At 33.8% G+C, this 23885-nt stretch overlaps 1 protein-coding gene across 1 annotated transcript; it reads left to right on the top strand.

The window, feature by feature from the left end:
• Nucleotides 1-2536: 2536 nt before the first annotated feature.
• On the top strand, nucleotides 2537-3328 carry LOC141391272 (protein D2-like). The gene is made up of 3 exons (XM_073964186.1): nucleotides 2537-2596; nucleotides 2648-2748; nucleotides 2806-3328. The coding sequence occupies exons 2-3, from the start codon at nucleotides 2665-2667 to the stop codon at nucleotides 3283-3285; spliced, it is 564 nt and encodes a 187-aa protein (XP_073820287.1). The 5' UTR covers nucleotides 2537-2596; nucleotides 2648-2664; the 3' UTR covers nucleotides 3286-3328.
• Nucleotides 3329-23885: the final 20557 nt, after the last annotated feature.

Raw genomic sequence — 23885 nt, 5'->3', positions numbered from 1 at the left:
AACTATAAATAAATGCTCTGTTCCAGAACAGTAAGATGGCCTGTTCCCGTACTTTATAAAGTGGTAAAAGTCGTAAAAATTGTAAAAGTCGTAAACGATTTTCATATAAATTTTGTGTACGGGAACGCAAAATGTGTAAAAGTAGTAAAAATTGTAAAAACTTTTTAGTTCTGGAACAGAGCTAGAATCTACTAATTTTTACTATTTTTTCCGATAACATAAAGGAAAAAATGATATCGTAGTAAAAAATAGTAGCTTCTTGCAGGTTCTGGAACAGAGCAAAAACTACTAACGCCATCTACCAATTTTCGAAAATTCGAAGATAATGGTGAGAGCAAATCTATGTCTATACCATAGACCATAGACTAATAAATTCATAGACAAAGAGAATTGTAGTGTGCTTCTTTTTTGTAGATGTCGCCGGTATGCAAAGTACCTAATCTTTTCACACACTTGCACAATGTTTTGGGGGCAAATTACAATATTTTTTTGGATTTGTTCATATGAGGATCTTGATCTGGCCAAAGATTATCCATATTTTGTCTTTTATCAGAATAAATAGTTTAAAATCTATAGTAACTTTAAATAAAACTACTAACGCCATCTACCAATTTTCAAAAATTTCGAAGATAAATGCTGAGAGCAAATGAATGTCTATGAATTTATTGGTCTATGGTCTATGTTCATTAGTCTATGGTAAGAATGTGGTTTAACGGCTTTATCGTCATATTCATCCAAGTCAAAAACCATTACGAAACAGTGATAGTACTGTGCATCATATCTAATACAAAAATATGTATAAAATCATATTGCATAGCATACTTTCAGGACGAATCATAAAAAGGAGTATTGCCAGTAGAAAATAGAAGCACTGTTACAGCATGTTTATATTAGGACTTTTTGGTGGGGCTATGAGTATTTATTTCATTAATCCGGTCAAAGTTTGACCAGATTCGCAATACCAGTTACCGCTATGGCCTTAGTATTATAGAATGGAACAAATAAACAAACAAAATTAAATTTCATCATAGTTTTTTTTTTTAATCCGGCACAATATTTAGGTACGGTTGTCATGCTATACTGTTTTTATTTTACAATGAACAAAAAGTTACAACCCACTCACAATGTTAATATTTATTTTGTAGCGAATAAATGAAATACAATTAAACAACTAAAGAGAAATGAACAAATATATGAGGAGAATTCAGATAACAGTGTGTGTTCTGTTTAAATTTAAAGTATTGTATTGTTGAAACAGAGCAACAATTATAGTTTAAAAAAGTAATAAATAAAAACAGAGGTCCGAGCAAACGATTTTACTCGCGAGTGGGAGTACTCGATGAGTACTAGTCAATCCGATTTTCTCGATTTTACTCGCGAGTGGGAGTACCCGAAGATTACGAGTTTAACACGAGTACTCGCCTGTACTCCTAGTTTAAAAATAAAAGTGGCAGGCAAAATGCTAGAAATATAGTAAGATTTTACTCTAAGAGTAAACTCGAGTGAAAAAAAATTATTTAGTTTTTAGTCGTTTGTGTGCGTGTGTAGTAGCAAACAGGCTTTGTAGATTTTTTCTACTCGCACGATTAGTCCCACTCGAATTTGAACGAGTTTCATTCGCTATTGGAATTTTCCATGCTGCAATTATCACTTTTTTAAGAGACAACATTCACTGATAATTACCGCAAGGGAAATAAATTTTAGGAGTTATACGGAGATGTGGTTCCTTCGATGGCCGTGAGTAAAAGTTGCCGAATTTTTTAAATTCAGTTCGATTTTGCGCATTAATAATGTGGATAATGCATGAATTAATTTGAATTAAGGGAGTTAATGCAAATTAATAGCACATTTACGAAATCGAGTGGATTTCCGCCGTCAATTCCTTTGTGTATACGTCAAATTAAATTTCATCTGAAATCCATTGGATTTCATTTGACGTTTAAGCAATGGAATTGACAGTTGAAATCGAGTGGATTTAGTAAATGTAAACTTAGCATAACGCTGCCGTCTGTCTAGGGTATTACTTATCATATTAGAAACGGAGTTTAAACAACTTCTTTATAAATTTGCCAAAAAATAGAAGATTTTTTGCAGGTTTTGGAACAATTAAAAGTAGGCCCATGAGTTTTTTTATAGAGACCACATACAATGTACCTCCTGTGTTGGCCTTGGTACCTTCCTTATTCGACAAATTATCAATAAAGATTCTAGGATAGACACCTTGTAAAAGTACATCCGAAAAGGAATTATTATTTTTTGCTTTTACACCAAATCTTGGGCACACAGTACGAAAGAGGAATATTTTATGCGAAATTTTTAAAAGGTTTTAGTTCTAATTTGATTAGGCATAAGATTAGGATTAGGCCATGGCACAATTACCCAGGTAGTGGTATCGTAAAATTTTGAATATGTTGTGTCAAAATGTTCTTTATGTTGTTGGAGAAATTACAACAAAAATAATTTTTTTATAAAGGGATTTGACTTTTCATATTCGATCAGCTGGTGTGATACCACTACCTGGTAGTTCTGTCATGGATTAGGCATAAGAAACTTGGTTGCAACAATTTGTGGTCCTCATACTGGTGTAGCAACAAAGGTACTGCCCGAATTAATTATTGAAATACAGACATTTTATTTTTGTAAAAAGAAAATTTAAATTTTGTAATGTCAGAAGAATTAGAAACCATTTTCAAGAACAATCAAATAATTCCCGATGTATTGGCAATTGCACCAAGAACTGTTTTAAAGGTCGTATTTTCCAAAACTTTGATGGTCCATTTGATATATTATGCATTAAAATTTCAGGTAACATATCAAAGCAACATAGAAGTTGACAAGGGCAATGAATTAACACCGACACAAGTCAAAGATCCACCAGCATTAGAATGGCCCCACGAGGAATCCAATTTTTATACTCTTATAATGACTGATCCCGATGCACCAAGTCGTAAGAATCCAACCTTTCGCGAATATCAACATTGGTTGGTGGGCAATATTCCGGGTGGGGCATTGAAGAAGGGTGATGTTTTAACAGCCTATGTTGGCTCTGGACCACCTGAAGGTACCGGACTACATCGTTATATATTTTTAATTTTCAAACAAGAGGGAAAAGTGAAATTCAAGGAAGAACATATAGCAAAGAACAAAGGTGCAAATCGTGGCAAATTTAATACCATGAAATTTGTAAAGAAATATAAATTGAATGAACTTGTGGCTGGAAATTTTTATGTTGCCAAATGGGATGAATATGTTCCGCAAGTACACAGGCAATTGTCGGGAAAATAATATAAACACGCAGAATTTTAAAATTAAAAATTTTTGTGAAAGCAGCTGCATAAATTAAATGTGGAAACGGAATTAAAGAAATAAACATCTGATGTTATAGAGCACCCGTTTTTAAGTAATCCGGTGCAGTTACATATACGTTTATAATAACGATAGGTAAGGAAAACAGATGAACATGTTATGAAAATAATAAAAACACGCATGAATTGGGTGATTCCTTTATATTTATGTATACATATAGACATTACCCGGTGATTACGAATGCAAGTAACTTTCAGACAGTTGTGAAATTTAAAAAACTAATATTTTTTACATATCATTGAACATTTTGAAACACATGAATGAAAATTCGTCACATTTTCAATTTGAATGTTTCCGTATCATTCCACTAAATGCATAATTTCTTGCAGAAAGTAGAATTCTTGCAAACATGTGAGGGGTCGCTAATAATACATTGAAAAAGGAGAAGCTGTTTCAATATTTTTGTTTTGAAATAAAAAACCAAATGTATGTTTATTAGCGCTTTATTTTTTCAAATTTAACAAAATACCACACACATGAATAAATGTTGTACCGCCTCTAAAAGCGGTGTTGTAGTGTTTATGGGAATTTGCTTTTTTCAGAATGATATATTTTTTCCTTAAAAAATGTAAATCCCCATGGTTTAATAAGAAAGGTTAGCCAAAGCTTTATGTCAATTTAAATTTTTTCATTCGAGTATTCCTAAAACTTCAAAACAATATACACAAACTGTGTATGTGTGTGTGGTGTTTGAATAATCCCAGTTGTTCAATAAATAGCAATTGTCTACTTTGACATAGGCATGTAACTAGTTACTCATTGATCCCAGTTACTTTACACCCAAAAATGGCACACAAAATAGCCTATAGCCTGCTTTTGCCACTGGAAATGGTCTTCCCTACCTATCATGTCAATTCACTAGTTACAGGTAATGCGGCGTGTAATATATTGACTATTTTACAGACTACCGATGGATAGTGTAATCGACAATGTTTCTCTCTTGTAATCTCTTTTCAACAATTGGTTTGTCTTTTTACGTACTGAACTTTACTGAACATGGTATAAGTAAAGAGGTAGATTTAAATGAAAAAAATCTATAGAACCCTTGTTTTTCCTGAATTCCTAAAACTTCAAAATTAAGCAACAAGTGGGTTTGTTTACAACACCAATTTTGAGCATTTTATAAAAATCGCGAAAAATGAATGAATGAACATTGTTTCTCCGCATAATCAAGTTGTGGATATGATAAAATGTTTGTTTCAATGATAACCTGACGAATTATTTCCATACAAATGTTCCAAAAATAATTTTAAAAATCATTGAATTCGATTGTTTTTAAAATTTTTTGACATATTATTCAAACACCACACACACATACACAGTTTGTGTATATTGTTTTGAAGTTTTAGGAATACTGGAATGAAAAAATTTAAATTGACATAAAGCTTTGGCTAACCTTTCTTATTAAACCATGTTACTGAACATTTTTTCTTCAGTAAAGTTTTGACAATTGTATAATTGAAATGTTGCTAAACATTACTGAAGAAACAATGTTCAGTAAAGTTCAGTACGTAAAAGGACAAACCTAATATTTCTTTTTTTTTTTTAACAAAATAGAAAAAAATGTTCTGTCATTTTGTTTATTCATAAATAAGAAAATTATTGATGCGTTTGTTGTGAAAAAATTTAAGATGCAAAAAAGAACGTGTTACGAGCTAAATCATAGAAAGGATGATTAATTTAAGAAGAATATTTATAATATATGTGGTAAGTATTGATACATATCTTGACACAATTCATTATCGCGCCATTTCATTAAACTTCAATACATTTTATTCCAGGAACTTTTGAATGATCTGAAGGACCCACGGGAAAAACATTCCGAGGACCAAATAAACATAAGTCGCTGTATCAAGTAGTCATACACTAGTTCCAGTATCAAGGATCAAGATCTATTTGTATACAAGATTATATTGTCCTTTGTAAAATATTTGCACTCCATGTAATAAAATAAATGACTTCAAGTTACTAGTAGTTTTGGCTATCATTTCTGAGTACCGAACTGACTGGTTACTGGTAATGCAGCGAAGGGACTATTGGGTTTCCCAAGACTATCGATTTGACTGGTTACTGGTAATGCAATGAAGAGACGATTGCCTCTCACACAACTATCGAATTGGGTGGTTACTGGTAATGCAGTGGGGGGACAATAGACCCCTTCCTATGACATCCCCATGTTAAATTCACCAGTCTATAGCATTGCGAGTAGATTGGGTGGTAACTAGGGGTGTTTACCAGTAGCTAGCAAAATTGCTAGTTATTCCCTAGTTACCCAAACAACTGGGATATGTCAAACAATTTTAAAAACAATCGAATTCAATGATTTTTCAAATTATTTTTGGAACATTTGTATGGAAATAATTCGTCAGGTTATCATTGAAACAAACATTTTACCATATTCCACAGCTTGATTATGCGGAGAAACATTAGTCATTCATTCATTTTTCGCGATTTTTATAAAATGCTCAAAATTGGTGTTGTAAACAAACCCACTTGTTGCTTAATTTTGAAGTTTTAGGAATTCAGGAAAAACAAGGGTTCTATAAATTTTTTTCATTTAAATCTACCTCTTTACTTATACCATGTAAATCCCTAATATACATCGAATACCGAATTTCAATTGGAATTCTGAAATGAAATAATTTGAAATTCAAATGGAATTCTCCAATTACTACCCAGCGAAAAGTTTGCCTCCAAAGAGGCAGTTAAATGATGTGTACAAGTGATTTGGAAGTGCATCAAATTATGCATTTTCACTCATGATTTTTACAAGGGAGTGTCCCCGGAAAGATGCACTCCATTGCACCGCATTTTAACTGACCCTTTGGCATTGCATTTTAACTGAACCTTTGGCACTGCATTTTAACTGACCCTTTGGCATTGCATTTTAACTGACCCTTTGGGGTAGAATAGGAGGCAGTCCAGAGCACGTGTTTTGAATAAAAAAATGCATTTATTATTTGTGTAAAACAAAAATATTTATACCTTTATTAAATTAACACAAATTATGAAAATTGAATTCAATGGCAAACATGTGTGTTTCCTCCGCTCTTCATTTAATCCAAGCTTAAGTGCTTTTGCTTCATCTGCTAAATGGGTTTGATATTGTCTTCCCATCACCAGTTAAGATTTCGACATGTACTCCAACAGCACCCCCTAGTTTGTATTACCAAATGTTTGGAAATGTTAACACGATTATCTCTTTTTGGAAATGTATTCCGCTGCCTGTAGAGATGTACAAACTGATTTATGTACAGGTAGGGATCTCTAACAACTGCTAATAAAATGTAGTGAACGGAGTACCTTTTTCACGACTCCGTTTGCACTGCATCCGGATGCTGTTAAATTGTGAGGAATTGGAGTGCCTTTTTCACGACTCCGTTGAACTGCCTCCGGATTTTGTTAAAATGTGACAAATGGATGAGATTCTTTGGATTGCATCCAAATGCGGTTAAAATGTGAGGAATGGAGTGCCTTTTTCACGACTCCGTTTGAACTGCATAAAAACATGCCGTGAAAGAACTAGTCTACATTGCACTACTTCCAATTTATTTCGCTGGGTAGTGAAATATAAAATTTCATATTTCATTTTACAGGACAGTGTAAGCATGTTAGTCGGTCATCCACGTTGGAAACCAAAAAAAAAAAAAAATTATCATATAAAACTGACTAACTGTCCTCTTAAATATGGCAGAAAGCTGGACTCCTAATTTTTCACAAATGGATAGACAATCGGCCTGGAAATTGCTAAGAACATTAAAAAATCTCTAAGTCCCAATTTACATTAGGCGAGTTTACTTGCGGCAATTGTCAGTTTGTAGGTGAGAGAGGGTGCTGAGGGGCGAAGGGTTACCATATGCCTCACCTCTCTCTCCTACAAAATGACAATTGCCGCAAGTAAACTCGCCTAATGTAAATTGGGACATAAACTCGAGTTTCCAACATTGTTTCCTTAGTCCATATTTACATTAGGCAATTTTCCTTGCGGCAATTGTCAGTTTGAAGGTGAGAAAGGTGAGGTATATGGTAACCCTTTTTGCTCTCAACACCCTCTCTCACCGACAAACTGACAAATCGTCGGTGTCATGCTTAAGTGTTCCATACGCCATTTGCCTGATTCGAGAAAAACTCAAGTTAATGTTAAAGGTCATACAGGATAAAAACGGTGCAATAATCCAATACTTTAAGAGCTCAGTTATACTAAACTTAACTCATAGAATATATCAGTAGTTTATTTTAGTCAGATATCTGTGATAGTCTAGAAGTTATGGCCAATTTTTATAATTGCAAAAAGTTGCTGAATTGTTCCATGGAATCTTTTTTTTATGTTTTTGGCAGTATGTATCACATGGAACACGTTTTGTCACATTTCAACCAAAACACTTTTTAACAATCGTGTTCCACCTCCCTTATATGAAGTGCTACTGTGGAGATTAAAAATCGGGACTTTAAATGAAACATTTATTTTTCTCATATAAATACAATAAGGACCATTATTATAGGTTTCCTTAACATTTATTTAAGGGATTGCCTCCACTTATCACTATTTTTTGTGGTAAAAATTTCGATCGGACAAAACGGATTGATATTTTGCATTTCTAAGGTAACATAAAACATTTAATCGCGTTTTTCTTATAATACCATTTTTTAGTTGGTGTCCGCACTAGATTCAAGTCGAATTAGCGTTTTTGCGTATATTTTTGTGGACTTAAATCAAAATTTTGGCTTTAAACTAGGGATTTTTTGCTTAAACCATTGATTAATTTCATATAACAATACAATATTGAAAAAAAAATGAATTTAGGAACTATTATTTTTCAGTTTTTAAACCAAGTCCTTTAAAACAATTTGTTCCATACGCCACATTATTATTTTTATATTTTGTTCCAAACACCATCATTTTTGGTGCGGAACAATTCGTTTTTGTCTCCTTTTGTTCCATACGCCAAACGACATGGATATGGAACTAAAAAGTTCAAAGTTGTTTTGTTCCATACGCCAGGCTTTATGGATATGGAACAAAACGACAAGATTTTTTGGGTCACAAAGCGGATATGGAACATACTGGCATCTGAATATCTCAGAAACTATAAGAGATAGAGAAAAACCGACCAAAAAATCTGAAAGAGCATGATTTAAAATCTTGTAAGGTACCTTTATCTCAAAATGTCAAAAATGGCGTATAGAACACTTAAGCATGACACCGACGAAATGTCGCAATGAAATTTGCCGAATGTAAATATCGCTAATTTACTCAAAGAGTGACATAACTCAAAAAATGCGTTTTCTGAGTTAGCAATTTCTATTTTTTCTAAGACTTTTACTTTATCTTGTGTCAAACTTCCATGTCGATATCTCTAAAACTCAACGAGATACAGCTCATTTACTACGAGTTTGGCATAATTCAACAAAAAAGTTTTTTGAGTTTATGAAGCACTAAAAGACTTCAAATCATGCTCGATCTTGCACTGAAATTTAGCTCTGATATCTGGCTAGCTGCTTGCAAAATATGGGGCAAGTAGTTATTTTATTTTTTGTGTAATATTCTTTTTAAGTTGAGAAGCCAAATTTCAATCGCCAACTTAAAACGCGTTTTTCTCGAAACTCCATTTTTTGAGATGTGTCACTCTTAGAGTAAATGAGCGATATGCACTAAACGTTCGAAAAAAATTGAAGTCACTTTCAAATCGCTTACTTTGATTTACATTAGCTTCGCTCCCGCACATTTTAATAGTAAAACTATTTTTGTATACCATATTAAAGACAAATTTTCAGCCTACAAAATTATATTTTGAATTGATTAAAAATCTCCAACGTTTATCAACGTTTACATTTTTTATTTCAGGTTGCATAATTTTCAGTGACACCCACTGTACAAATAAAATGTTTCAAATTACAAATGGAATAATTTGTTTTTCAAATGTGAGGGCGAAACCTATAGCTCTGCGTGTTGCGTGTGCGTTCAAAAATACAAAAACAAAATGCATGTATTTCAAATTGAAAACAACAACAAATATATGTATTTTGTTTTTGTATTTTTTTGTCGGTATAGGTCCACGCCTTCACATAGCCCCCCATAGAAAAGTACCTCCCGATTTTCGGTATTTTCAAGGTTGTGGTATCAATATTCCTCCGAAATGGATGAAATTTGGTATTTAGTCTGCGTGGGGGTTATAAAACTTTCCCCAGAAATTTTTCGGTACCGGTTTACGCCTTAGTATAGCCCCCATAGCCCGGTACCTAACGATTTTCGGTATTTTGAAGGCTGTGATCACAATAATTTGGTACCGGTTTATGCCTTAATATAGTCCCCATACAACGGTACCTTCCGATTTTCGTAATTCTGAGGGTTGTGGCGTCCCCACTGAAATGATTGATTTTGTTATTTAGTCTTCTATGGGGTTATAATATATTCCAGAAGACAATTATCAGTATAGGTCTACGTCTTTCTATATCCCCTATAGCCACATTATTTTACCGAAATATCGGAAGTTTGATATTTAGTCTTCTTTGAGTCTAAAAACTTTCCGCCAGGAATTTGTCGGTATAGATCAAAGTTTGGATATAGCTCCCATAGAACGGTACCTCCCGAATTTCTGTATTCTGAAATTGCTGAAATTTTTCATAAACGAAAGGAAACTACATTGTTCCATTTTACCGTAATATAACTCATGGTGTAGGGTATAACAAGTTCGGCCCGTCCGAACTTAACGCCGTTCTTACTTGTTTAATTTCAAACGTTCAAATTTTCTCGGTCGAGATGCATTTCTGGATACATCCCGGCCCTCTAACCCATAGTAGAAATAACAAATCCTAGGGCCTATCTTATGAAATACTAGCAAATGCCCGCTACTTCGTATGCGGAAAGGAAACGAAATATATATAAACAATATTTAATACGGGAATGGTGAATACTGGAGATTCTGTTGTACTAAGACCTATTTTTATTACCAATATTTTTTCGATTGTAGTCAGAATTTAAAAAAAAATCTGCCGTATCGCATCCTTACACAGCTACCATATTTTTTATTGCGAATTTCCAAAACTACGTATCATATTGCAAATTTCAGATTTGACTCCTGGTTTTACCCCTTCACTAACACAGCATTCCCTTCCAGTACGAATTTCCAAACACTTAACTTTATCTCACCCCTTCACAACAACAATCACGTACATTCACAATTCAAGGTTCTAGCTTTAGCGGTTTCGTCCAGAACCCGAATAGGTCCGTTAAATTTTCGGCATTCAAAATGGCCATAAAAATCCACGTTTTCGGATATCCCCATATAACGGCACCTCTCGACTAAGTGTATTTTAAAAGAAGAACAAATTTATATTATCCAATTTTCTTTAAATTTGGACCTTGAATACTCAGAGGATATAAAAGTTTAATTTAAAAAATCTCCACTTCAATCCACGTTTATTAGAAGAGATATTTTGAAGATTTAGAGTATTTTGAAAATCTTCTGCACATTTTCCAACCGAAATTCGGAATTTGTGGCATGAAAAGTTAGAAAACTTCTTTACAAAAAATTGTACTTAATGTGCACGGGTATGTCAACCGTATATAACGGAAAATTTTTTGAAGGCATTTCAATTTAGGGTTTTTTAATATCAGGGGGTTAATACCTTCTAGTTAACAAAATTGTCGTATTGGACCACGTTTTCAAATTTACATACCAAAGCGGTCAGAACAAAAAACATTTTTTGAAAAGATACTTCACGTTTGACTACCTAATTTCAGTACATTATTTATAAACTCCTTGGCGTTAACATCAAATCAATGGAACAATATTCAGTACAATTTTTCAAACTCAGAACTTTGTCTCAAATTTTAGAGCGATCTTCATTTTTTTCCATTTCGTATTTTTGTACAAATAGCGTATTTCCAAATTATATAATCCCAGTTTTGTCCCTACACCCAACACCAAATTTAGTACCTTAACTATTTAAAATGGTTTTGGTACCAATATGTTACCCAACTTATCGTACACATAGGTAAACGTTTTAAAAATTACTTCCTTATATTCAACATATATCCTAACCCCAATTCACTTTTCCAGTTTTACCAGTTCCCCTGAAACCCATTTGGGGACTATTTAGTAGTTTTTGTATAAATAAGTACGAATTTTCAAAATCTCCTCCCTACCTCCACTCTAAACACCAATTGCTAATCTAATACCGAATTTCAAAATTCCAGTTCTACCCTTTACAAAATCACAAATTGTACAAAATTCTATACCATATAGCAAATACCAAAAGGTACCAAATTTTGTATCATTTAGCACTTTTCGTACACGATTTCCAATGTAGTTCCATTTAGCACTTTTCCATAAGTACGAATTTCCAAAACTACCTCAATCCTACACTCCAACAATAATCTGTTCACGCAAGTACAAATTATAGCGAATTTCGTACCGTTTAGTACTACTTCGTGCACATTAGTACGATTTTCCAAAGCTACCTCCATATCTCAATTTTATATTCCAACAGTAATCCTAATTCCAAATTTCAGGATTCCAGCTCTTCAAATCCAAATCATACTAAACTCAGTACCATTTAGGACTTTTCGACCTTTGGTACATCTTTCTTACTCTTCATCAGTGACCCCCATTCCAAATTTCAGGATTGCGGCCCTATTCGTTAACCCATATCCAAATTGTACTATATTTAGTACCATTTAGTAGTTTTCGTATACTTTTAATTCGAATTTCCAAAAACCTTTCTTTTTTACTCTCCATCAGTGACCTTCATTCCAAATTTCAGGATTCCAGCTCCATCCGTTCACCCAAATCCAAATTGTACTAAATTTAGTACCATTTAGTACTTTTCGTATTTACAAAAACCTTTCATTGTTACTCATCATCAGTGACCCTCATTCCAAATGTCTGTATTCCAGCTCAATCCGTTCACCCAAATCAAAATTGTACTAAATTTAGTACCATTTAGTACTTTTCGTACCCTTGTAATTCGAATTTCCAAAAACCTTTCATTTTTACTCTTCATCAGTGATCCTCATTCCAAATTTCAGGATTCCAGCTCTATCCGTTCACCCAAATCAAAATTGTACTAAATTTAGTACCATTTAGTACTTTTCGTGCACTTATGATTCGAATTTCTAAAAACCTTTCTTTGCTACTCTCCATCAGTGACCCTCATTACAAATTTCAGGATTCCAGCTCAATCCGTGCACCCAAATTTAAATTGTACTAAATTTAGTACCATTTAGAACTTTCCGTGCACTTATAGTTCAAGTTTCCAACAACCTTTCTTTGTTACTCTCCAACAATGACCCTAATTTCAAATTTCAGGATTCTAGTGCCATCCGTTCACCCAAATCCAAATTGTACTAAATTTAGTACGATTTAGTACTTTTCGTACCCTTATAGTTCGAATTTACAAAAACCTTTCATTGTTACTCTTCATCAGTGACCCTCATTCCAAATGTCTGCATTCCAGCTCAATCCGTTCACCCAAATCAAAATTGTACTAAATTTAGTACCATTTAATACTTTTCGTACCCTTACAGTTCGAATTTCCAAAAACATTTCATTGTTACTCTTCATCAGAGACCCTCATTTCAAATGTCTGTATTCCAGCTCAATCCGTTCACCCAAATCAAAATTGTACTAAATTTAGTACCATTTAGTACTTTTCGTACCCTTACAGTTCGAATTTCCAAAAACATTTCATTGTTACTCTTCATCAGTGACCCTCATTCCAAATGTCTGTATTCCAGCTCAATCCGTTCACCCAAATCAAAATTGTACTAAATTTAGTACCATTTAGTACTTTTCGTACCCTTACAGTTCGAATTTCCAAAAACATTTCATTGTTACTCTTCATCAGTGACCCTCATTCCAAACGCCTGTATTCCAGCTCTATCCGTTCACCCAAATTCAAATTGTACTAAATTTAGTACCATTTTGTACTTTTCGTGCACTTATGGTTCGAATTTCTAAAAACCTTTCTTTGCTACTCTCCATCAGTGACCCTCACTACAAATTTCAGGATTCCAGCTCAATCCGTTCACCCAAATCCAAATTGTACTAAATTTAGTACCATTTAGTACTTTTCGTACCCTTGTAATTCGAATTTCCAAAAACCTTTCTTTTTTACTCTCCATCAGTGACCTTCATTCCAAATTTCAGGATTCCAGCTCTATTCGTTCACCCAAACCCAAATTGTACTAAATTTAGTACCATTTATTACTTTTCGTGCACTTATGGTTCGAATTTCTAAAAACCTTTCTTTGCTACTCTTCATCAATGACCCTCATTACAAATTTCAGGATTCCAGCTCAATCCGTTCACCCAAAATCAAATTGTACTAAATTTAGTACCATTTAGTACTTTTCGTACCCTTGTAATTAGAATTTCCAAAAACCTTTCATTTTTACTCTTCATCAGAGATCCTCATTCCAAATTTCAGGATTCCAGCTCTGTCCGTTCACCCAAATCCGAATTGTACTAAATTTAGTACCATTTAGTACTTTTCGTGCACTTATGGTTCGAATTTCCAAAAACCTTTCTTTGTTACTCTCCACCAGTGACCCTAATTTCAAATTTCAGGATTCTAGCTCCATCCGTTCACCCAAATCCGAGTTGTACTAAATTTAGTACCATTTAGTACTTTTCGTACCCTTATAGTTCGAATTTACAAAAACCTTTCATTGTTACTCTTCATCAGTGACCTCGTTCCAAATGTCATTATTCCAGCTCAATCCGTTCACCCAAATCAAAATTGTACTAAATTTAGTACCATTTAGTACTTTTCGTACCCTTGTAGTTCGAATTTCCAAAAACCCTTTGGTACATCTTTCTAGCTCTCCATCAGTTACCCTCATTCCAAATTTCAGAATTCTAGCTCTTACCGTTTGCCTAATACAAAGGGTACCATATTTAGTACCTTTTAGTACTTTTCGTACACTTCTAGGGCGAATTTCCAAAAACCCAGCCTTATCTCACCCCTACACACCAACAGCAACCTACACCCAAAATTTCAACTTTCTAGCTTCAGCGGTTTCGTCTGGGCGCTGATGAATCAGTCAGTCAATCAGTCAGTCAGTCAGTCACTCACCTCACTACTCTTTTATATATATAGATAATAATATATGGAGCGATTCTTACCTGATGTTCTTGACGTTGAACGATGTCATCATCTTCTGTGCAAAAGCACGCCGGTTATTGTCCCACGAAAATTGGTGATAAGAAAGAAGTCCTTCTTGTAAATAAAATCACTACAAATAACAAATTCGGATACTGCCTAAAATTAGTACTTCTTGTTAGAGGGTCAGGCTTTTTGCATTGTAGTTTTTGTTTATTTAACAACAACCACTTTGTCCAAAAAAGTTGTGTTATATAATAGATGGATGTGGAGATTTTCGAAGGGCCGATTAGCCGATTAAAAATAGATATGAACACCGAATACTGCGCAAAAATATATATTAATAATATTTTAATCTCTTCACTTTCACTTTGTTTCTAGTAAAACGACGATAATAAACCACTCGCGAACTTTGAGACGACCCGTTAAATGTTGGCCATTGGCCGAAATGGTGATGATATGCATTTCTGGCTACGGCCCTGCCGATCATATGTTTTTTTTTTGTAATGGCAAAAATATCAAAAGAAGTAACTGCAAATAATTATGTTCATGTAAATAACAAACGAAAACCCCGCACATATTTCAACAATTAGGTGGAAAATTAAAAAGGCGGCCAGATGAATATCAGATGAAAACACACGTTTTGTTTGCTCTTCCAAGGTATGGGAATGCTTTTAGGGTAAAACTGGTAACCATCTAAAAACGTGAGGACGTTAAGTATATCTGGAAAGAAACAAAAGAGAAAAAACTAATATAAAATAAAATGTCTTCGATATTTTGTGAACAAGCATAATACACTGGCCAAGCGAAAACAGTTTTTCACTATATTTCTTTTTCAAATGGAACAAAAGCGCATCGAAATTGGAAAGAGCTTCGACGTGTAGAACCAAACTGACATGCTCAGATAACTCAATAGGAGATTTTTTTATATATCCCCTCATAACTCATCTCGCAAAGTCTTAGTTTGTACATATGTACGTAAATATGTATGTATTTTTAATAAGTATGTGCAACTTACCTCAAAGCATTTCAGCCTTGCACACAAATACAATAGTAGAAACGAACGAACGAGCGAACAATAATTTTATACACAACAGAATCATATGCATCCGTAAACACTTCTTTCAGCACAAAACATCTAAATATCTAATAGCACAATAGCACTATATTGTAAACTTTTGTTAATTAAAAGACTTTAGACACCGTAACCGCGACAACCGATCGCAACAAAAACTCGACACAAACTAAATGTAACATCCCATCCTTTCACTATTGCACTCCTTAGTTCAAAGAGCGGGACAAATATGGAGAGATAACCGGATTAGGAAATGAAATTGTAGTAGATAACAAAATGGACAAGAACCACAAAGGAAATGAGAGTAACACCGACTAAAATATAAAAGCTCTTTCAAAAAGAAGCTTTAATTGACAGGAGCAGATAACTCAATAGGAGATTTTTCATATACACTGTATGTACATATATGAGTGTGTGTAATACACACACATATATTCCTCTCGCATAGTCTTAATTTGTGCATATGTATGTAGATATTTATGCATAATATCGATGAGAAACTTACCTCGAAGCATTCCATTTGCATGGAAAAACAATAGAGATGAGCGAACATTTTTATAACAGATACTAGCAAAATCTTCAATTTCAAGTTCACTTGTAATTACAAAATATAGGGACCAGAACAAATCACATTGTTTTTTTAAATATTATTTATCTATGTAAACTAGGCCGGGGGGATTTGAAAACCTTAATGGGCCCTTCGCGTTTCTGATTCCTGGGGTTGAACTGAGCAAAAAAGTCTACTGAACCATATGTCTACCATAAAAATCGAGCCTCCCGATTTTGTCTTTAAGTTATTTATCTACGTTTTTGACATCTTGGCATATAACAGCCAAACCATTGAGTTTTTCGAGCCAACACAAAGACAAAAATTGTGGCCAAGACAGCAGTTAAGAACTCTCTAATATATCGCAAAAGCATTGGAACGCTTTTTCAGGCAGTTTTGGCATTGAGAAGGTGCAAACTTTTCGGAAAATGTCGATAAATGGCACTGTGGTACAAAAGTTGACCAGAAAAATATTCAAGAGCAAAATGCAAAATTCCAGTGTTGGGATCCATGGAGAACGAAAATGCCTTTAGTTCGTTTGGTTATTTTAGGTTCGAGGTTATTTTTTTATAACGCTAAAAGTAGTGAAAATTTGGATTTCTTATATTTTCAAATTTAAACGGGCATATCTTATTTTTTCCACAACGGATTTCTTTTGATCCTTCTTCCTTTTAAAGGGGTGAATAATGTCTTTGAATAAGCTATTATTGTTTTAAATCGGTTAACAAATGGCTAAGTTATAGTGGTTTATGTCTGAAAAACCCCACAAAAAACCTATAAAGGAATTTCTCATAATTTTCAAAAATATAATGTTTTTTTCTTTTGTTCAATATTTATTTTGAAAATTGTGACGGTTGGTTTCGTATCAGATTATCTTCCTCCAAATCTGGAGCATATTTCCAAACCTTTAAACGGCAGACTTATTCGCGGAAAAACCATTTTATTGAACAAAACATCAAGGTTTTTATAAAAAATTTTGACGTTTTTCATTATTATTTTGAAAATGTTCCATCTTATCAGCATCCGAAGCACTCGATTGTACCCGTCGAGGTTGTCTGTGTCATATTATATATTATTGTGAAGAAATATGACATAACTGCGCGACTCCTATTGATATTCCGAGAGGTTTCAAATATCTGTCAATTTAAACCATTTAACGCTGTTATTTCGGTGTCCGCGGAATAATTTATAGGTTTTCTTTAGTGAAAAATTATTAGAAAACCTTGCTTTATCGTCTGCATGAAAATTCGGCGTTAATATCTCAATAATTCGCGAAAATAAAGTGACTGTTCTATCCTGATGACCAAAAATAAATGCCTATTTTTCATAGTACTATCGGAAAATTGATCAGAAAATCATTTCGCGAAGAGCTAGAAACATATTTTTTTCTGTGTTTGATACGGAACATCATAGACTTTAAATCCCCACAAGATTAAAAACGCAGATTTATTCGTTTTGGGATAAATAAACTAACATTAAGAACAATTTAGGTGTTCTATTCTACTGACGTGGAGTGTATATATATATAAAATTGAAATTTGTTTGTACGTTTGTTTGTGCCTTATAGACTCTAAAACCGCTGAAACGATCTTCCTGAAATTTTTAGGGTATATTGCTACATTGCCTGGAATTAAAATGGGCTATATCATTTTTTGAAATTCCGCGTTGATCTGGAGATATAGCATCAATATCGGAGGTACCTCCAAAAAATTTAGATTTTGTATGCAAATATCTTTAGAACGGTTACAAATACAATCTCCAAATTTTGTATGTATGACGGAATTTGATGTAGAAATAAATTTACCAAATTATATTCAAATCGGTTCAGATTTGGATATAGCTCCCACATACATATATTTTCATCCGATTTCCTTATTTTATGCACTAAACATGCTATTAATGTCCAATTTCAATACAATTTTGAATGTGTGACGGAAATTGGTATAAAAATATATGTACCAAATTATCGGTTGAGATTTGGATATAGCTCCCATATATATTTTCGGCCGATTTCCCGTATTTGATGCACAAAACACGCTATATATGTCCAAATTCACTGAAATTTGGAATGTGTTACAGAACATGGTCTAGAAATAAATGTGCCAAATTATATGGAAATCGGGTCAGATTTGGATATAGCACCCATATATATTTTCGGCCGATTTTCTGTATTTTATGCAGCAAACACGCTATATATGTCCAAATTCACTGAAATTTGGAATGTGTTACAGAACATGGTGTAGAAATAAATGTGCCAAATTATATCGAAGTCGGTTCAGATTTGAATATAGCACCCATATATATTTTCGGCCGATTTTCTGTATTTTATGCACCAAACACGCTATATATGTCCAATTTCGCTGAAATTTGGAATGTGTAACGGAACTTGGTCTAGAAATAAATGTGCCAAATTATATAGAAATCGGTTCAGATTTGGATATTGCTCCTATATATTTTCGGCCGATTTTCTGTGTTTGATGCATCAAACACTCTATATATGTCCAATTTCGCTGAAATTTGGAATGTCTGACGGAATTTGTTCTAAAAATAAATGTGGCAAATTATATCCAGATCGGTTCAGATTTGAATATAGCTCCCATATATATTTCCGGCTGATTTCCTGTATTTTATGCACTATGTATGTTCAATTTCTATGAAATTTGAGACGAGATTTGATCTAAAAATAAATGTGCCAAATTGTATCGAGATTGGTTCATATTGGAATATAGATCCCATATATATTTTCGGTCGATTTCATGTTTCTGTTACGTTTGTCCAATTTCAATAAAATTTTGAAGAGACTTAGAAGTCATCATTATATACAGAAGTACTTATAGTTGGGAAGGAATTGAACAAGGCTACAGCTATTAAATATAATATCTTTGAGAGAGGGAGTTTTCCTAAGAGTAATTTAAGATATCACAATATGTTGATATGTACATGGCCTGGAAAAAATAAGTCCCATGTATAAAATAAATTACAACTATCCTCAAGCTTAAGGTTCTCACACCTGATTCTATTCTTTATTTAATTCACTCAGGTAGATCTTAGTCCAATCTGTAGAAATAAAGAGATATTAATAGTGGAAGAGTATATAACCTACTTTGGAATACTTATAGTCGAAAAGACATTAGGAGGAGTTTTACCTCCTGAAACATACAAAAATATCATAGTAGCTTCATAACAACCCTGAATGGATAGAGAGAGCCTTCATATCACCTATATTTATACGTTAAAATATAAAAAATTTAATATAATTACAGCATTCCATTATATTTTATCTTAGTCGGGGTAGCAAAGCGCACCGGATTCAGCTTGTGCACCGTGAAAAGTAAAACCAATCCGACACCGAGGCATCCAAACACAACAAGTACTTGGCACAAACTAAATTTAACATACTATCCTCTCAGCAAAATCAAGGAGACACCAACAAAGTTAATGCTTTTGTTTAATATTAAACATTTAATATTAAACATTTAATATTAAACATGGGAAAGCATATTGGACAATACGATAATGCCGTAAAATAAGTCACAAATTCATACAATTTGTATAATTCACATTGAAATTATATTACTAGACTCGTCATAAATTATACCACAGTCGAAATTTCGATGAGCTAAGTCGTCTATGTACATATGAGCAAAGGACAAAAAAAAATTTAGTTTCCGTTAAGCCAAGGTTTGTAATATTATAATACGGGAACTATTGTAGTTTACTAATAACTATGACTATTACTGGATCCAATAAAGTGTTTTTGAACAAAGCTTACAAATTTAGCAAAAAAATAACTTGCGTGGAAGTTATGACCGCGTAAATGAATTAACATAGGTAAAAACACGTTGACGCTAGCGGGGTTTTTTACGTTGCTATTCGATTGCTGGTTAAAACATTCAAATGACGGACATCTGTCCAAAGTAAAAGTAGAAGAATACAAAATGAAGATTTCACTTCTAATGTATTACTTTTCAAAATTTCCACTGCATCCACATTTTATGGATGCTGCTGACATTTTGAAGCCGGATTTTAGGTGTTTTTTGTATTTTTTTATTTAATTTGGACGAGCACTCGGGTATTTCCTAAAGCCAATCATAGGATTAAAGTACTCACGATTGCGCATAATTTGATATGTATATTGACTATGCAGCCCACACAGCATCACAGTAATCTAGTGCCAAAAGCCAAAATTTAGTGCGATTTTCGTGGTCGTTTTGTGCATTTAACCTGTTTTTGTTCGGAAAAATACGATATTTTGTTTTTTGTATATTCGTTAGACAACCTACAAAAACACAAAACACATTATTTTCTGAGCAAACAGGGGTAAATTTCAAAAATGACTATAACAACGCGACAAAATCGATTAGTTGTCAATGAGAGCCGTACCTTTTCTGAGCTACATTTTTGCAAAACATTTCGATGCTGAAAAACGTTAGCTTGTGGTACTTTTATAGCGGTTCTTAAAATAAAGTACGAACAGGACATTGAAGGAAGCGAGTTAGAAGGTCGAAGTGCTCTACGAAAATAATATAACGCTAGTTCCTGATGGCTTACAGGGTCTCTATCAAAAACTTCATCATGCCATAGAGCGGAAGTTCGACTTACGGCGGATCGGTCCTTCGGGGTTCTTAATATACTCACCAAGGCCTTTCTTCCACAAGAGGAATTTTCCGTGCCCCATACTTTTACCTCCATTTTGTTGCACAGTGTTATTAGCGTTATACAATTTTTTTGCTAAATGTTTACAAATAAAAAGAAAACAATTCCCGATATAGTTTTCCTTCAAAATTATTCCACATTGAAAGGTACCCAACATTTATAAGAACATCTTCCCTATCTTCCTCAAGATGTTAGCGTATATTCGGGAAGTGATTACAATGATAAATGTGCGTTTTCGCGTGAATTTAACCTAAAATAGATGAATAACTCCGACCTAGTTTTTCTTACATTTTCTTCAACTAACTCACAAAATAAATTTGAAAAAAAAATATTTTTTTCTTACAAACGCTATTTATTTTTTTTCTTACAACGCAGAGCTGGCTGGCCGAGGTTTCTATGGAGCAAACAAGTGGTAGACGATATCGATAAACGCGGTATTCTAAAAAGTAAGGCAACAAACAAAGAGGAATGGAAAAGTTTTCTTAGTTCGGCTTATAGAACAGATGTTCTGTAAAAGGCCAACTAAGTAAGTAATGTTTGGAACCAATTGTTTAATCCCGTCGAGAGTTATCGTGCGCTCCAGTCAGCAGGACAGACAAAAGGACAGGCATTCGTGCAACAGGAAATAAATGTTGAGAGCATTTTTTATTTCATACATTTTCCAAAAAGATATTTTTATACCCTACAATGTGGAAAGGGTGTAAGGTTGTTTTTCCGAAAATTCATGTAACACCGCGAAATATTCGTCGTAGACCACCATGTAATATAATTGTTCCACAAACATCCCAGAAGGGACAAGGGAGACTTCTCTTATATCAATGAGTGCACCCCGGTTCATATTAGCTCAATCATGGTACAATGATATGAGCTCAATGATATGGGATCTACTGTTTATCGCCGAGTCCGAACGGCGTGTCTTACGACACCACTTTTAGAGAAGTTTTATATGGCTGCAATACTCAGGAAATGTCGCCAACATTACTGAGGGGTATTTTGCCACCGTTGAAAAATGTTTGATGTTGTCTGACCGGGGAATCAAACCCACGACCTTTAGCGTGCAAGGCGGGTATGCTTACCATTGCACCACGGTGGCACCCAATGTGTTATACCAAAATTCATATTTCGATGAGATAAGGCTATTTTGAGATGCGTGTCCGTCCGTCTATTAGAATTTGTAATCAAACTACTAGCCGCAATTATGGGCCAATCGTCATTCAATTTTGTATGGAGGTCGAGCCCCCCAGAATAGAAACTATTAGTCATCGAGAAATTCGTCGTAGACCCCCATTTGTTATACCAAAATTCACATCTCGACGAGATAAAGCGACTTTAAAATGCGTGTCCGTCCGTCTATTAAAAATTGTAATCAAACTCGAGGCCGCAATTATGGACAATCGTCACGAAATTTTGTACGGAGGTCGGGTCTCCTCCGGAATAGAAACGATTAGTTTATGGTGATAATAGTGAAATATTTAAGGGGTGAAATAGACCAAAAACAACATTTTTATCCGATTTTGTACCGGCTTTGTAGGTCGCAATTTTGATCTGATGGACGCAAACTAAGGTTTAGGTTTACGACGAAGAAGAAGCTAGCACTTTACCATGATGATCAGATAATATTTAATATTTGGTAAAATGTTTAGTATAATGAAGTTTATTTCCACCCCCGCAAGTAATATTTAGAAGAAGAACTCTTGCCCTTTCCATTTATGTCAATTATGTTTCGTAGGAGGTCAGATAACAGAGTTACATCCTAGTATATACAGGGATCCCACAGTTTTAATTGTGTGTAGTGTAGCCAGTTATATTTTAATACTGACAAAATTTTGTACGAGGAGGTTTGATCAAGGAGAATTTCATTAATTTTGAGAAATGGTCGGATACTATTTAGCGGGTGAAATTGACCATTGACCATTGTGGGAAAAATATCCAAATTTAATTTTGGGTCCAAATTTTAAATTCTGGGGCCACATTCGCACACAAATTACGAACACGAAACTTGAAAACCAACTATTGACCTCTCCATTGATGCAAATTATATCAATAAAAATGATGCAACATATCAATCAGAGTTCGGTTTGAATGGCGATTTCATTGCCTTTGAATGCATTCACAGAAACCATTGCCCATTGTCGACAGTTCACATCACTTCAAATTTTGAAGTTCAAAACAACAGCACATCACACCATTCATCACAAGAGTGTAAGACGAAAACAGTGCATATCATTGCTTGCCTTCTCTCAATCACACCTAACACACCTAAAAGGCAGCGAATGGTGTGAATGGTCAACATTTTTGATTGGAAAGAAACGTAGGAGACTTTATTATCGATTATTTCATTACATGTTTTTCTTGTATTTCATAATATAGGGAATGATATGTAATACAAGATTATTTAACCCTTTCGGCCCCAACGTTGCTTATAAGCAACTTCGATTTTAACGTCGTTTTATTTAAAACTAACGGAATTTTTTCCTCAAAGAACACATTGCTTTGGCTAATTGTAGTCCTAAGAATGCAAAAATTATAAAAAAGTGCCAGTTGTATCCCGATCAACAGAACTACGATGCATTATTCAGTGTGAAGTCTGGAAAATCACGGCATGTCAAAAATCGATTTGTACAGTCCAAATTATTTAAATCGTTTCTAAATCAAAATGTATGAGCTTTATGTTAAACTTTAGTTTTAATTCTTCAAAAGTAAAGTCAGAGGTATACTTCTATACGATTATAACATTTATATTTACATAATTGCACAAAATTTTTTAAATTTTAGATTAAATGTACTGTATCTTCCGAAATAGGTGGGGTAACCCCCACCAATTTATGTTGTGTCTTAGTTTTGACTTATACTTTAATTCTATGTTTTTAAAGTAACTACTAATGCGAGGAAAAAAGTTCGGGGCCGAAAGGGTTAAGAAAAAATAGTATTAATACATATAATAAAAACTTTAAACCATTCACTCAAAGAGTGACATAAGTTTGGCCGGACCGAACTTTGTATACCCTCCACCATAAATTATGTTGAAAACAGATTTCCGCCGAAAATATTGTTATTTGAGAGATCCCATTATGAAGAAGAATATAGTTATTGAGTCTAAGAGAAAAATTATTTTCAAGTTTTTAGTGCATTTAT

The sequence above is a fragment of the Musca autumnalis genome, unplaced genomic scaffold (genome assembly GCF_047663935.1).
Source record: "Musca autumnalis isolate F117 unplaced genomic scaffold, ASM4766393v1 scaffold_1, whole genome shotgun sequence".
NCBI classification, from domain to species: Eukaryota; Metazoa; Arthropoda; class Insecta; order Diptera; family Muscidae; genus Musca; species Musca autumnalis.
Note: the sequence above shows the minus strand (reverse complement) of the source record. Positions and strands in the feature narration are given on the sequence as shown.